General features: G+C 37.2%; 1 protein-coding gene across 2 annotated transcripts in view; it reads left to right on the top strand.

Moving 5' to 3' along the window:
• LOC126236775 (alanine--tRNA ligase, cytoplasmic) overlaps positions 1-16,226 on the top strand; it is a 205,355-nt gene that overhangs the window by 95,543 nt on the left and 93,586 nt on the right. For both annotated transcript variants that reach the window (XM_049946353.1, XM_049946352.1), the window contains exon 9: positions 14,544-14,676. In XM_049946353.1, coding sequence (XP_049802310.1) covers positions 14,544-14,676 — 133 coding nt within the window. The remainder of the gene's footprint in view (positions 1-14,543; positions 14,677-16,226) is intronic.

Genomic DNA, 16,226 nt, shown 5'->3' with positions numbered 1-16,226 from the left:
ATGACTCCTTACCCTCTCCCTTAAAACCCACATCCTTTCATCTTTACCTCTCCTTCTCCTCTTTCCTGATGAGGCAACAGTTTGTTGCGAAAGCTTGAATTTTGTGTGTGTGTTTGTGTTTGTTTGTGTGTCTATCGACCTGCCAGCGCTTTCGTTCGGTAAGTCACATCATCTTAATATAATAGTCCATTACATATTTGAATTTAGTGCGCTAACAATAATGTTCAGTTTGCTTCATTCTCGCTGCCGGGTTTTACACTGGCTGATTCGGTGGGTAAGAGCTAGATGCTAATGGTCAACATGCTAGAAGCTACCACCGCACATGCATGCACTCGCTTTCTTAGTGTTGATTTTACATTGAGTATCACACTTTCACCTGAGTGTCACATACCGAAGAATTGCTGTGGTATTTGTCTTCATTCTGGGTGCAGTGGGTGTGTGCTTATTGTTCAAAATCTGACACTGTGGCGGAAGATCTCCATTTTTATGGCCCATACATCATTATTACTTGTCGTACTGGCATTTTCAGGGGAGCGAACCCTGACCAACAGCATCCGTTGATAAGTATCGGCTCGAACAACTATAGTTCATTTGTCAGTGTGTCAAGCGTTGTGGGCCATGAAACTTGGAAGTTATTTCGTTGCACACGCATGTTCATTTCACCACACCTGACCGTCCGCTTGCTGAAAGACACATATAGCCATCCAAAACATAGTATAAATTGCTTGTCCGTAAAGTTCATTTCTTCATATAGAGTTTGGTTTCCAATGAAAATTCATACAAGTTTTGAGTTACAACAATATACATAATGTGACATCTTATACCTATGGCTGACATTCCACCCATTGCTTATATTACAAACATAAATTTCTTAAATTATAGAACGTTATAAAATGTTCATTAACTGGGTTCTGTTGCTACAGTTTGTTTGTTAGCTTTAACTTGTCTTTGTTCACATCACATATATAAATTAATTACATATAACATTTTTATGACACAATACAAGCATACGATACATGTTTGCTTCATTTTATAGATAGGCTTTTATCACTTATGGGAGCTCATTTTTTTCTTACGTAGAAGAGGGAGATAAACATTCGAAATGGAACTAAACCATTGCACATTGCTGGCCTGACTAGACTTGACACCGCTTCCTTTGTTTGGGACGGAAGAAGGGAAATACTCCTCTACTAGTTCAAGAATTTATGAGGAACTGTTGCTCGTACAGTCATGGACTAGTTGCCAAGAACTTTGGTTCATTGAAATAATGTGTACCGACTAATCATTGTCATGTTGTTTCTACATGTGCTAGTACTGTTTACTTCAATTCACGTGTAGGTTAGTGTAAAACATGATGTTTAACCATCGTAGACTTATCTTTTTCAAATAACTGGAAATGTAATTATTCAAGCTTTCATGTGACATGATATAAAAAATTAACTAGTTTTTGTAAAATCTCATGCTTAAATGTTTGTGTACTCTGCAGCAAATAGGTACTGATAATTGTCAAGGAGACACACTGCGATGATGAATATTTCATTTGCCTTATGACCTTCATTATAAATATCCTTATAACTAAATTGTTTACTCGAGGTGCGGCCCGTTTCTTCACTTGGTACCTGTTACTCTCGACATAATTCTCTCCTTCTGCACTAGGACGATGCACTGATCGCTGAAAGAAAAAACTTAAAACTAACTCGAAACTAATTGTATTGCGTAGCTTGGTAACTACTGATACAATTGGTCATTGCATAAGTCTGCAGATATTTCTGTACTTCGTTTAAATTTGTAGAGTTTCGTTTACTCTGTTACCCATTATGATCATTCACTCTGCAAAGAAAATCATTTGACATCTCTCATGGCATTTTGTTGTTAGTCCTTAGCTTACACGTTTCGTATAGTTTTTCATTATGCTTCATTTTGGTTATAAATATGTTGTCTATAACTTAGTATTTAATAATCTCTGTGTACATATATCAATAGTTTCCTATTGATATATCTATAGATGTATTTGCATAGTATTTCCATTTACTTTGTATTTAGGGTAAGTACACATTGCATTCCTATTCTGGTTGCGCCTTCAGCCAGTCTGTTGTGCATGCACGCAGGCCAATGTCTCCTCTCCTGCTACTGATGTCAGTATGTATTGTTGAGTGTGGGCAGCTGAGCCATATGTTAATTTCGTATATACTTTCACTTCACATGAAGCGGTGTGTTACTTCTCATTGTTTTAATTTTATGCCTACATGTAAAAATCAGAATTATTACTTATGCCTGTGCACATTACTTTACCTTAAAATACTCTTCAGAAGAAAAATTAGACTTAGAGCTATGTACACTATGTACGATTATCTTGTGATAGAAAGAAAGAAAGAATGCTACCTAGCTTCATCATTCTATGGGGGTGTTCAAAAAGTCTCTCCGCAGAGCCGTATGATTGTTAGCCGCACGTGTCATATGATTGTTTGCCTGCCTGCGTTACTTCCCTTCTAGTGGACTCTCCCAACATTCCACTGTTTCATTTATCTCAGCCAGCGTCAGTAGTATCATTGGTGTGTGTCGTTACCTGTTGACGTGAACGTTTAAGTTCAGTTCCTTTGTTCGTTTATTTCGTTTTTGTCAGTGTTAAAAAGCTAACCATTAAAGAACCTGTGTTTTTAGTCGAACAAGTGTTCAAAGCTGGCGGTAAATACACAGTTCCAGTTCATCAAACATTTAATTCAATTTTCCCGGAGACAACACTCCAGCATCATGATACTGTGCGAGATTTGATTAACAAATTTCGAAGTACGGCTTCAGTGACAGATGCACTGACAAGTGGTTGTCTTAGCGTTTTGTCTGAGCATAAACTACTAGATATTTCTGATAAAATGTCCATGAGTCCGAACAAGTCAGTAAGAAAATTCGCCGAGGAAATCGATGTTTTCATGCAAGAACTGAAAAATACTGATCATGGCAAGAAACTGCATTATTGTCAATGGTTCAAAACTTTTGTTTAACAAAATGCAAGGGATGTTCTTAATGAAACGTTTTTAACTGATGAGGCATGGTTTCATTTACCCGGGTACATGAACTCGCAAAATTCTCGTATGTGGAGTACTGCAAATCCATTGTGTATTCATGAAGAACCACTTCATTCTGTGAAAATAGGAGAATGGATTGCAAATTCTAGACGTCGGATTGTGGATCCTATATTTTTCAACGAAACAATAAACGCACAACGATTCTGTAGTGAGTTTCATTTCGGTATATTCACTGCTGCCTACGGCACGTGCGGCCAACAATCATACGGCACTGCAGAGTGACTTTTTGAACACCCAGTATAAAAGCTTTTATGTTGTTGTGGGGATGGAGACCCTTGTCTCTTCCTGTTTTCTCACAAAGGTATGGTATGGTATTTTGGAAATTACATATGGTGCTGAATAGAGTAATTGCCACTTCTTATTCAGTTTGCCAATTTTTGTCGATTTTGGATGCGTCTGTAAGAGGACTTGATGCCCTTCAAAAACTTGTGTAACACGTTTCAGTTTGTTATTATAAATTTTCTTTCTATACTCGGCCCTGTTTTCTAGTGTATCCATGGCTTGTTTGATTTTGTCTTGTAGTGTCATTTCTGTCGGGGATATCTTTGGTGTGGATGACTCCCACTTATTCATTTGTTTTGTCCAGAACATCAGTTCATTCGGGGTGAAACCTGTTGAAGAATGTGGAAGGTTATTGACAACTTGCACGAACGTAGTTACATACTCTACCCATTGGGTGTGTTTATGAGGGGTGTACGTCCTAATACTGGGCTTGCTGCCTGGTCTCCTCCCCCAAACAACCCAACCCCAACTTCATCTGTGATCTTGCTGTTGTATAATTTTCATTTGCTTACAAAACTTATGGTAATCTGACTGTAGTACTGTACCTTGCATTGATAATGTTCTGATTTCTGCATCCTGCTCTGTTAACTCACCAGATTCCTCTAAACCTTGTGGTAACCTGGACAAGGCATCCACAATAACATTCTGACATCCTTTAATATAAATGATCTCAAAATTGAATTCTTGTAGATATAGACACCACCTAGCTAATCTACGGTGTAATAGTTTACATGTTAAAAGAAGTGACAGTGATCGATGGTCACAGTAAACTTTGGTATTCTTGCCCCACAAAAAATATTCAGACTTTTTAAATGCCCATATTACAGATAAACTTTCTAATTCTGACACAGAGTAAGATCTTTCTGCTTCTGATAATGTGCGACTAGCAAAACTGGTGATTTTGGGTACTTCCCTACCCTCTTCCACTCGCATCTGGAATAAGCATGCCCCTAGCCCTTGAAATGAGGCATCTGTGCATAGACAAAAATCCTTGGACACGTCAGGGTAGCTAAGAATGTTTACATTGTCTAATGCCTGCTTAATGTTATTAAAGTCCTCTTGACACCTATCATCCCATAACCAAAGCCTATTTTTTTCGTAACAAGTTGAGCAATGCATCACTGTTCATCTGTTGCTGTGGTACGAATTTACGAGAAAAGGATGCTACTCCTAAAAAAGCATTTAGTTGTTTTTTATTCCTTGGAGCTGGACAATTGTGTATGGCATCAAGTTTTTTGTTTGGATCAGGTAATACACCTTGTTCTGACACAACATGTTCTAAAAATTTGACTTGCTCCTTTCCAAAACTACACTTTTTTAAATTGGCTGTTACTCCAAAATCTGCAAATCGTTGAAGCACCTGTTCAATGAGCCTGATATGTTCTAACCAAGAGGGTGTGGCTATTAGCATCTCGTCTACATAAACAAGCAATTCTGGTCCCAAAACCTTGTCCAATGCAGATGTAAACACTCCTGCGCTAATGTTCAATCCAAACAATAGAATACTGAATTCGTATCTTCTGCCACCACAGACAAGTGCTGTATATTTTTGACTTTCTTCATGCAGCTTTATTTGTCATAGGATATCTTGAGATGGAGTATACCGAAATATTTTGTATTGTGAAACTTTAGAAGCTGTTCATCCAACTTGTCTGGTCTTATGCATACTGGCACTATAATCTTATTGATACCTCTAGCATCAAGAACTAATCTTACAGAACTGTCTGGTTTACTTACTGGTAATGTTGGAGTACAACAGGTTGTATAATTGCCCATTTAATCATATGGTTGATATCCTCCCTTGCTGCCTCTCATTTTGCCCAGGGAATAGGATATGACATTACACAAAATGGCTCGTGTGGATGGACTTCAAATTTATATTCATAGTCTTTGATTACTCCTGGCTCCTTACTGAAAACATTTGCATTCTTAAATAACAAGTTACTAGATCTTGTTGTTGCATATCATTTAGTACCTGTGATTCACTTAGTTTCTGCTATACCATTTCATAACTAACCTCAGTGTTTGCTTCTGGTTCAGTATGAGATTTGTTTGTGAAATACACAACTGAAAAGGAATATTGTACTATTACTTTCGACTCTGGTTTGTTACTTTCATCAGGTGTTTTAATTAAATCAAAAGAAAAAATATGTCCAAAAACAAAGATGATGTGACATACCAAACGAAAGCGCTGGCAGGTCGATAGACACACAAACAAACACAAACATACACACAAAATTCAAGCTTTCGCAACAAACTGTTGCCTCATCAGGAAAAAGGGAAGGAGAGGGAAAGACGAAAGGATGTGGGTTTTAAGGGAGAGGGTAAGGAGTCATTCCAATCCCGGGGGCGGAAAGACTTACCTTAGGGGGAAAAAAGGACGGGTATACACGCGTGCGCGCGCGCACACACACACACACACACACACACACACACACACACACACACACACACACACACGCGCACACACACACACAAGCAGACATATTTAAAGACTTAAATATGTCTGCTTGTGTCTGTATATGTGTGTGTGGATGGATATGTGTGTGTGTGCGCGCGAGTGTATACCCGTCCTTTTTCCCCCCTAAGGTAAGTCTTTCCGCTCCCGGGATTGGAATGACTCCTTACCATCTCCCTTACAACCCACATCCTTTCGTCTTTCCCTCTCCTTCCCTCTTTCCTGATGAGGCAACAGTTTGTTGCGAAAGCTTGAATTTTGTGTGTATGTTTGTGTTTGTTTGTGTGTCTATCGACCTGCCAGCGCTTTCGTTTGGTAAGTCACATCATCTTTGTTTTTAGATATATTTTTCCCACGTGGAATGTTTCCCTCTATTATATTAATATCGAAAAAATATGTCCTTTACATAAAAGTGGCATTTACCATTACCTATCTCAATCTGTGTTTTGTATGTTCTAAACTTGTCCATGCCAATAAGACAGTTAACTATAAGTTTGTTAATTATTAGAAAGTTGCACTTTACTATAAAATGTCCAATTTGTAATGGAATAAGTGCCTGATGCTTAACCAATTTAGTCTTACTGCCTGTAGCAGTTTGCACCTTGCAATTTTGTACATGAAATCTTGGGAATTTGCCTCTCTTCTTCAGTTCACAAAAAAATGCATTTGACATTAGGTTGGTTGTTGAACCTGTATATAAAATTAACTGTGTGTCAGTATTAAATATTTTCACCATAATGATTGCTTGTATTTGTTCATCCTGTACTTTATCTACTGTATGTAACTCATGCTGATATAAATCATCCTTGATGTCACCTTGTTTGTCAAACCTTATGAAACATGTTTGTAGTTTTGCTCTGCCCCCACTTCCTGAGAGGTCAGTAGCCTGGGTCATAACTACAACTGGTTCGTGTTTTCTGATGGCATAGTGTGACTTAATTCATTACTTGGCCTAATTTCGGCTAGTTGCACTGTGTGTGTACTTCACCAATTTGTGTTGTTAGCTGCTGTGCAGTTATTTTGCTGCCCAAAGGTCAGCTGCGGTACAGTATAAGGCATGGCACAGTTGCTGCACGTCGGCGACTGCTGCGGCTGACTGTTTCTATTCATGTTTGGCATAGGGTCTTGTGATGGTGAATTGTAATTCGCTCGTGTATTGAAATTACCCCTGTTGTTTTGAAAATTTCTTTTAAATCGTTTGTTTCTTCCATTTCCATTACCGTACTTGTTACCTCTGAGTACATAACATTGCTGTTGTGTGTACCATCCTTGCTGTGTGTTTAGATCATGTTTTACTGACTGATCTACATAACTATGTTGTTGTTGTGCCTGATTTTCTGTTGCTCTATTGGGTACAGGTCTTTCTTCATAGTTTAAGCCGACAGAATCAAGCACTGACAGAAAATATTCAGTGTCGTGATCTGGTGTTGTGACTAATTTTTCTCTAATGTGCAATGATAGACGACTTTTCAAAATTTTAAACACGTCTACCTGTGATATTAGGTTCGTCCAGTAGCGTGTCTTGTTCAGGTATTTTTCATAGTATCCACGTAGGCTACCGTATTTGCCAGTGAATGCTGCGGGGTTGAAAACCTTCCATCTGAGTCTTTCGTGCACCGCCTCAGACCAGTATTTGTTGAGGAAAGCTTGTTGAAATTGTATACGAGTGCTGCAACGTTCGACCACTTCAGTTGCCCATAAAAGAACATCACCCCGCATATATCCACGACAAATATGACTTTCTGTGCTTCCATCCAGTTGTGTGGAAATACATGACAAAAAGCACCAATAAATACTATACTTCGGTAGTAAATGTAGGAAACTGTCGATGTCTCAGAAAACCCTCATCTGAAAAAAATAGTTGATTGACACATGGCATTTTCGGTCGTATTTAGGTGGTTATTGTAGTTACCTGTAATTCTGGCTAGTAATTGTTCAGGTAGTGGAGTTGTGGGTATGTTTACAGTTTGCACTCCACAATTGTCACTGGTATCTGCTGAGGGACTCGTGACAAATTGTGGACAAGTACCAGTAGGTTGTGGTTTGTTCACTGTAGCCTGTGTATTATTTATATGCATATTTCGAGATCCGGTACTATTTTCTTCTAAAGGACTGCGGATCATTTTTTCCTCAGTTAGTAGATTAACATTTACCTTGTTCACTATTTCATTTTCTTTTTTCTGAATAGCCTTTTCTACCACATCTGTGTACAACTTACAATCTGTTACTAACTTATCTGCAATGGTATTACCCTTATCTAACATATCTGCTTCAGTTTGACTAATAATATCACAGATTTTCATTGGCCTTCTCTCTCTCCTCCTTAGCATATGCTGAGTCAACTTCTAAAGTTGCTACCATTAAAGTAAGCTCTTCTACAGTTAGAGGTATACCTTTATTTAGTTTGTTAACGACAATGGTTACCTTTTTTTGCTGTCGAAACCAACTGGTTTTTTGTGGCTTCAGTGTTTGTGTTTGCAACTGTGATTTTCTTTATCTGTTGTTCTACTGGATCATGTTGGTCTTTAAAAGAATCTACCTTATGTTTTAACTTGGTAATGTTACTATAAACTTCAGAAAGTACTTCATGCTTTACCTGTTATTTCATATCATTCAATTTTTCGTCTGTTTCAGTGCGAAAATTTTTGGCTTAAGTCATTGAATTTCTGTGAGACCTTGTCCTGCAAATCCTTGAACACTTGTTTTGTTCCTGCTTCATTGTGTTTAGATCTTGTGTAACAGTGTTTTGTTTCTATTTTACCATGTTAATATCTTCTGTGACAGCGTTCAGATTCTGTGTCAAATTATCAATTTTGGTTTTCATAGCATTGAAATTGGTGTTCATATTCCATGTTTATATTATCAAATTTCACGTTTATGTTGGATAATAACTGCCATAGTAGTGCTTCAGTAATACTACGATTGCCGTCAGCTGTACTTTTTAAGTTAATATTTGTGTTGGGAACAAGTGGTGTTTGTAATGTGTTTTCAAAATTCATGCAGGAATTGCTCTCCATTGTTTCATTCATGAATAGTATGGCACTCTGGGAGATGCGTGACATTGTCTCATCAGTTACAGACATTGTATCATCAAGGTTATTCTGCTGTGGAGCGTTGCTATCATTTGTTGCACCTGCAACACTCATCCCTGATCTACTTAAAACTTTCTGCAGTAGGCATGCATGGCGCCTGAACTTCAATTGTTCGATCACACAATTCTACGCCATCTTGGCTGATTGCGTTTTTACTATCACTATCAACAATGGACATATATTTTTCGGCTATGTTATATGAATATGCAAAAAATAAAATTATCACAAAAATGTTAAAATTTCATTCGCTAATTATTACACTTGAAAAATGTAATTTACATAATGTCAAAGCCCATTTTACGTCTATTATGATGTACAAACTATTGTACTGCAATTCTTTATGTTTTTCTGACAATAAGTATCACACTGAAAAATTCCTGTAGATTTCTTCAAATTAAATTCAAGGAAGGGAATAATGAGGAAAAGATTTCTATCTACATCAAAAGAGGTCCTACCAAGCGCATCCTTGCAAGCAACTTGCGTAACCATCCTACCTTTGCTGCGTCAAACAAAACAGCTTACTATAGAAAATTTTACGTGACGTGGGTCCAATTCTTATTCCTTTCAAAAATTTTCTCCTCAATTTTGCTTTTTTGCGTTACTTGCTCCCCATTGTGATTCATGCAAACAGAAAATGCGGACAATTGGTTTTTACGACCAATAACAGTGTCTTAGAAATTTCTTACTATAACAATAATTAACAAACCCTATTCACTCATAACTGCTGCCCTGAAGTACTGCAACACAGGTCAACAATTGTGTTGTAATAGAAAATAAATAAATAAATATTACTAAATACTATTAAATATGCATATGAAACACTTTTTGAATTGATATAACACGATTGCATTATGAGAAATGTTCTGTGCTTTTTTAGGCTATCAGACTTTGTTTCTTTCTTCTTCAATTGTAGCTGCAGGCAGTGGACTCAAAGTACACTGGTGCTTGTCGTGGTTAAGAAAACCCTCCTTACTTGGTTTCACTTCAATTGAATAAGAAATACTTAATACTGGTATCAAATTTCTTCCTTATTTCAGATATGTGTGATGCAAAATACTTGTCATCCTCCGCACAGCACTACTGAATAGAACTTCTACATACAAGAGAGTGTGTAAAGACGAAATCATGTACAAAAAATTGAATGAATGTGGTCTCTTCCCCCCCCCCCCCTCCCTTTCATTTGAGTGCACCTTACTACGCATTCGCAATTAACGTCTCTGCCAACACTTATGATTGATCGGTGTTTCATTTTTTGTTTTTTAATAAATCTTTATTTTACAATATCCTGTGGGTCTTTCACCATGTACTTATACATAGTGTACTTAGTATCACAATGTTTGCACTCACTTCTAATGGCATCTCCTCCACAGTCAGGAGTCCTGTTAAATGCTCATTGTGGATGATTTCGCAGTCTTCTACCATTGCTCTGATCTTACGCTAACAATGAGGCAACCTCAGCTGACCATCAGGAAGGTGAAAGCTTGGGCCAATAAAACTCGTTTAAGTTCTCACCAGAGAACAATGTATCAATTTTAGTCATGCTCTTCGAAGTTTTAACTAACCAGAGCTCACAAGGGGGGGGGGGGAGAATATTTTACATATTAAGGACACTGTGCACTTTTTGGTTCTGCTATTTGACTCGAAAGCAACATTGCTGTACTCCTGAAAGACCTGGGAACAAAGGTGTTCAAATCACTGAGTATTGAAATGCCTCTGTGGAAAGGCATGGGGAGCTGAGAGACCCCACCTCCTGTAGTTCTATAGGGCATTTGTCAGATCACAGTTAGATTACAGCAGCCTTGTTTATGGATCAGTCCGTATTTCCACCTGAAGATGTTAGACGATGTCAACAATGAAGAAATTTGGATATCAACTGGAACCCATCAGACTAGCCCAGTTCAGAGTTTGTGTGCTAAGGTCGGTGAACCACCACTCTAGATTAGGCGGCACCTCCTTCTGACTCGACAGACCGTGAAAATCACAGCATTGCCTCAGTCATTGTTATTTAGTGCGATGGTCCACCCCAACTTTTACTGGCTGTTCAGAAATTGGCCACATCTGACCAAGTCATTCAGGATAAGTGCTACTGACTGTCTCAAGGGTATATCATTCCTGTATATATCAGATATATCAGACCTGCAGATATATCAGACCCCCAAATACACAGCCAGGGGTGGAAGAAATTGTCGCCTTGGCATCTTCAGAGGCCCGAAGTGATTTTAAGCTTGACACGGTGCAAGGAAACTTGTTCTCCTGATTGTGTTTGCACAGCTCTTGTTTTCTTCAGTTTCAAGTATGTACTACAGTTTGATGATTCTTTATGTGGATGGATCCCAGGAAGAGGATGCCCTCAGTTGTTCAGCTGTGGTTTCCTTGTAGGATTTTCAAAGTGTGCCTTCTGAAACAAGTTACAAATTATGATGTGAAGTCATATGGATGTATGATGACATGAGTAAGTTTCTTGTCTGTTCTCACATGCTCAGTGCACTACAAGTGATGCAACATACGTATCCAGTTGATTCTCCTTACAGTAGCTCCGGCATTGAGGCGAGGAGATGATCCTTTGCTAGGTACCTGGACACATCGAGACACAGGGAAACAACATAGCTTACAAGACAGCAAAAGAAACATGTAGGATGAATTATGCGTCAGTGGAAGACTGAATGGTTGGAGGTGGTGGAAGTACTGCTCCCAGACTGCACATAGAACATAGCCTTTTAACACACGATTGCCTTGTCAGGCAGGAGGATCCACTAGTGTATGAGGTTTGTGGTATGCCACTTTCAGTTCAGCATATTTTGGCTATGTGTGTTTTATATATTGACATCAGATCATCACTGGCTGAAGGTATACCAGCATCCTTACTGACACTGACTCCAGTGTTACACAGGTTCTGAAATTTTGTGAACTGTCTGGCTTCATCTCTATATATCTGGGGATGGGAGCTGGACTTAATGCATTATAAACTACTCCACACATGGGGAAAGCATTTGCCTCTTTCCCCCACCCATTCACCCTTCCCCCCACGAGAAAGGCAAGCTGACTTTTCATCAGTGTGCTGACCACCATGTTGTTGAGTGCCCTGCATCTAAAATAATAATTTCATCAACCACTGTAAGATTGGCCCAGAATGAACATGGAACTTTTTAGATCATGTAAGTGCTCTTTAATCACACACAAGGAGTGAGTCAGTACATTTCTCACTTTTAAGTTACTTGTAAAATTGGCTACTCGTATCTCGATCTAAAGACTACATTCACAAAGAAGAAGAATTGCCAGTGGCAGCTCATGCAAAATTTTGCCAATGTTCTACAATGTTGTGGCCTATAGCCTTTTGGCTTCAAGGGTAGTAAACATAACTAAATTGAATATATTAATTTTATGTATTTAAATTGAAGTCTTTAAATATATCTAAATTTCATAATCAATCATTTAACATAGAGAGGAATAAAATAAAATGAAGAAAAGAATTATGTGAGGCAGCAGGAATCAAACCCGGGCTGACAAATCACAATTCAGCTATCGCACCATTGCACACACTATTATGCTAAAATCCCTCATACTCAATGTGTAAACCTTAGAGGTTTTTATCTTTTCATATGGCCTAGTCAGGTGAAATATTCTGGGAACTTGAAAGGGGTATCAACATACTTCTACTCACGTAGTTGTATTTGATGTATAGTTTCTGCCCACAGAATCAATGGCCTTTTGGAAATCAACAGACATCTTTTGAATTCAGTAATCTGTGACAAATGATTGACTTCTGATTAAATATTTGCTCTGAACATGGCCTACCCTTCATAAGACCACCTTGATGTTCACTTAAATCACTCCACAGCATGGTTTCTGTTATGTGTAGTATAACCTTGGGAAATATATTACTGGTATATGCAACCGATTTCAAAAAAATTCCTCTGAAGTTTTTGACATCTTGTTTATTGCCTTTCATCTGTTTTATATGTATGAAGATCACGCCCTGCTGCCAGGGAAGTTCTGCTTTTACAGTCTTCTCCATTAGCTTTATAAGGTTTTGTTAACTTCAACTTCTTTAATAGTTGAGGATAAATCTTCTTTTAGATTTTCGTAAGTGTTTTAGCTTATGGATTGCTTTTGTACAATTAAGAAGTTGATCAAAATATTTTGCAAGTATTTCAAAATTTTCAGTGTTACGTAAGCCAAGGATCGCATTTCGCTTGTGATGTTAAAAATTACACAGTTGGAGTTGTGAAGTAACCACTTAACTCATGAAATGTTAGATAAATTAAATAAAAATTCTAACTGCCAAAATAACTCTTTACATCTAAAAAACAAAACCTTTGCTGTTTTAGTTTCTACTTTCAGCAGCCATTTTATAATGGGTAACATAAAAAGACTTACATGCTTAGATAGATTTCAGTGTATATGTGATTCCTTAACACATGATATATGTCATGGTGTGATGTGAAAATCTGAGAAGAAATTGAAATCTTTGCATTAGGATTGTTTTGCCAGAGTAATTCAAATTTGGAAGTTTTATGACAGAGGAAAAATGTTGCAATGTAGGAAATTTTTGTTGACACATCGTCTACACGTTATAAAGGAAAAGAAAAATATATATTTTAAGCCCAAACCCAAATCTGTGAGTGAACTTAACTTGTAAAAGTCCTACATCCTGACAATTATGCACTGTTTAAAGTGGTGCTAAACTTCCTCAGTGACCTATGGTTTATCATTAACTTTACTATAATAGAGATTGTAAACATTTACTGAAACTATTATCTACATGTGAATTGAAATAATTGGTTAGCTGGTTGCAAGTCACTATTGTTTATTCAATTACTGTGACCTGTTAACAAATGAAAGATTCAGCCAAGAACACCCGGAAAATGTAGTAATTTTGTCCATACAAAACTGTTTCATACTTTTTTTAAAAATGAATATTACATTATAGAAGGGTTCATTAAAAGAAATTTTCAGTTATATTGAAATTTCTCTTGGCCCAATGGAAGTATTCGTTAAATGTAGGCATTAGCTCAAAGCAGTTTATTTATTACTGGGTTTTACTGTCAGCCTCTACCTTATATCCTGTATTTATTGAGAGAATTTGAGTTGTTGTTTTTTTTAAAGGCATCTTAAATATCAATGCCTCCATTGAATAAATTTCCTTGCTTGCCTGTTTACTGGCCTTGGTAATGAGGGGTTGCTAAGTGCTGCATAAAAAATCATGAATAATCAGAATTGTTGTAGGGATACCATACTGTCATCAGTAGGAGATATTTAGTGGAAGTAAATAATCATTAAAGTGTTGCTACCACCCGGTGTTGATACTTTGTACCTTGTGTGCATGATATTGGGAACTCATGCATTTGTTCTGGAATCTTTAAAGATCTAATAATTTTTTTGTATTGTTTTGTGCCTAAGAAATTTTTCCAGGCATTACTGTCCTTGAAATCCCTGTTCAAAAGACTTAATTGCACTAAAATCAATCCCTCCAACCCTCCCCCATGTTATATGTGTTTACAAAGACCAACCACCTCCCTTATCAACATAAATCAGCATTCTGAGTAATTCCTTCAGTAATGTGCACTTTTTATTAGATTATTAACTACATGAAGTGTTCTGAAAGTTCATTCTTCATTTTTTTCCCAGGTAAAAAGTGATCCACAAAGCATAATAGACATTATTAATGAAGAAGAAGAACAGTTTCTTAAAACACTGTCTCGTGGTCGGAACTTACTGAATCGTACCATGGATAAACTTGACAATTCCAAGGTTGTCCCAGGTAAGAATGCCATTTAATTCTGCATTTGAAAATTTAGAAGCAGTTCATCTCGGTCCAACGGTTATAGAAGTATCTTTTTCTATTATTAGTGGATAAATAAAACTTTCTATTTATATCAGATATCAGCGAATCTCGATACCTATGGCTGTAGATTTGTCATCCTCAGATGTCTCATAGGCGGAAGAGATGGAAGGGCCTGAGTTGTTACTGAAGTTTATAACCTCCTTTTCTTTTTTTTTTATAATAAGCTTTGTGGTGGACTTTAATTCTGTAAGTAGTCCATGACATCATGGGACACAATATGGAGAATTCTGTTCTTTCTAAGTTAATTGAACTTTAATGAGCATCAGTGTAGATGGCTGTAAAATGTAAGCTATTTTGAAATATTTGCAGACACATTGTTTTGAGTATATATAAAAGAAATTTGTGGTTTAACGTTGACAGAACATTTAGTACACCAATATTGCCATAAGTGCTCTTCAAGCTGTCTTATGATGCACGGTGAAGGGCAAATCATCTACTATCATCATGTTCTTCTTTTTGTGGTCTCTTCACAAGGAGTTTTTGGTAAGAACGAATGTTGGTAAGCCTTCATATGTGCTTGAAATTCTCTTTATTTACCACCGTGGTTATTTAGGAAGATTTATGTGGGCAGCAGCAACAGGTTAATTAGCTCATTTTGAACTGTGTTCTCAGAATGAATGATCGGTCATTGTAGTTGGGTGAATGTATGTGTTACTCTTCTGCTTACTAAATGAAGTATTAATTTGTGTTGAAACGTGTTGTTCCTTATGTTCTAGTAACCTACCTTCTTAGGGTCTGACTGATAAACAGTGTTCAAGAAATTGTTGAATGTTTCGTAAGCTACCATTTTCCAGTGAAACCTAGGTTGAATCTGCCTTTCCTACAATGAGTTTTATGTGGAAATTTCTCTTTAAATTGTTCAGGTCTCCTACTATTAGCTATTTTATGATTGTGAATGGTTCTGCTGAAATGTGTAACCAATTGTATAAACAGACAATATTGGCCAATGGGCATTCCTTTCTGTTCATCTATAATATATTCTGTGTGTGTTGTGGATTTAGAGAGAGCTTTGGTCAGTACTGACTACAATACATATTTTTAAATTCTGCAGTTATCATAAATAAAATACAGTGAGTGAAAGTTTATCGATAGGGACTGGAAAAATTCGCATTTTGTGATAAATGTGATACTGATGCAAATTCTGCCTCAAAATGCAAAATTACGTAATAGACTATATTTCACAGTGAATTATAAACAAAGGGACTATTTTATCAGAGATGGTTTGAAATATCTTTATTTTCAGCGTATTAATATCGAAAATGTAACCAGTTTTCGGTTACTGGTACGATATGTCATCTGGTGAAGCTCAGTTTAGAAAGATAATGTGCGTCAGAACCTGTTTGTAAAACAGAAACTGCTTGAGCACAACAGTGTATTAGTAGTCTTGGTGCTCTGGCACCATGCCAGCTGTGGTCGAGTGAGTGATATGTTTAAGATACATGGCGTGTAAAGCAACCTAGTGCTCA

The sequence above is a fragment of the Schistocerca nitens genome, chromosome 2, assembly GCF_023898315.1.
Source record: "Schistocerca nitens isolate TAMUIC-IGC-003100 chromosome 2, iqSchNite1.1, whole genome shotgun sequence".
In the NCBI taxonomy this organism is placed as follows: domain Eukaryota; kingdom Metazoa; phylum Arthropoda; class Insecta; order Orthoptera; family Acrididae; genus Schistocerca; species Schistocerca nitens.
This window is presented reverse-complemented; position numbering and strand designations above follow the sequence as displayed.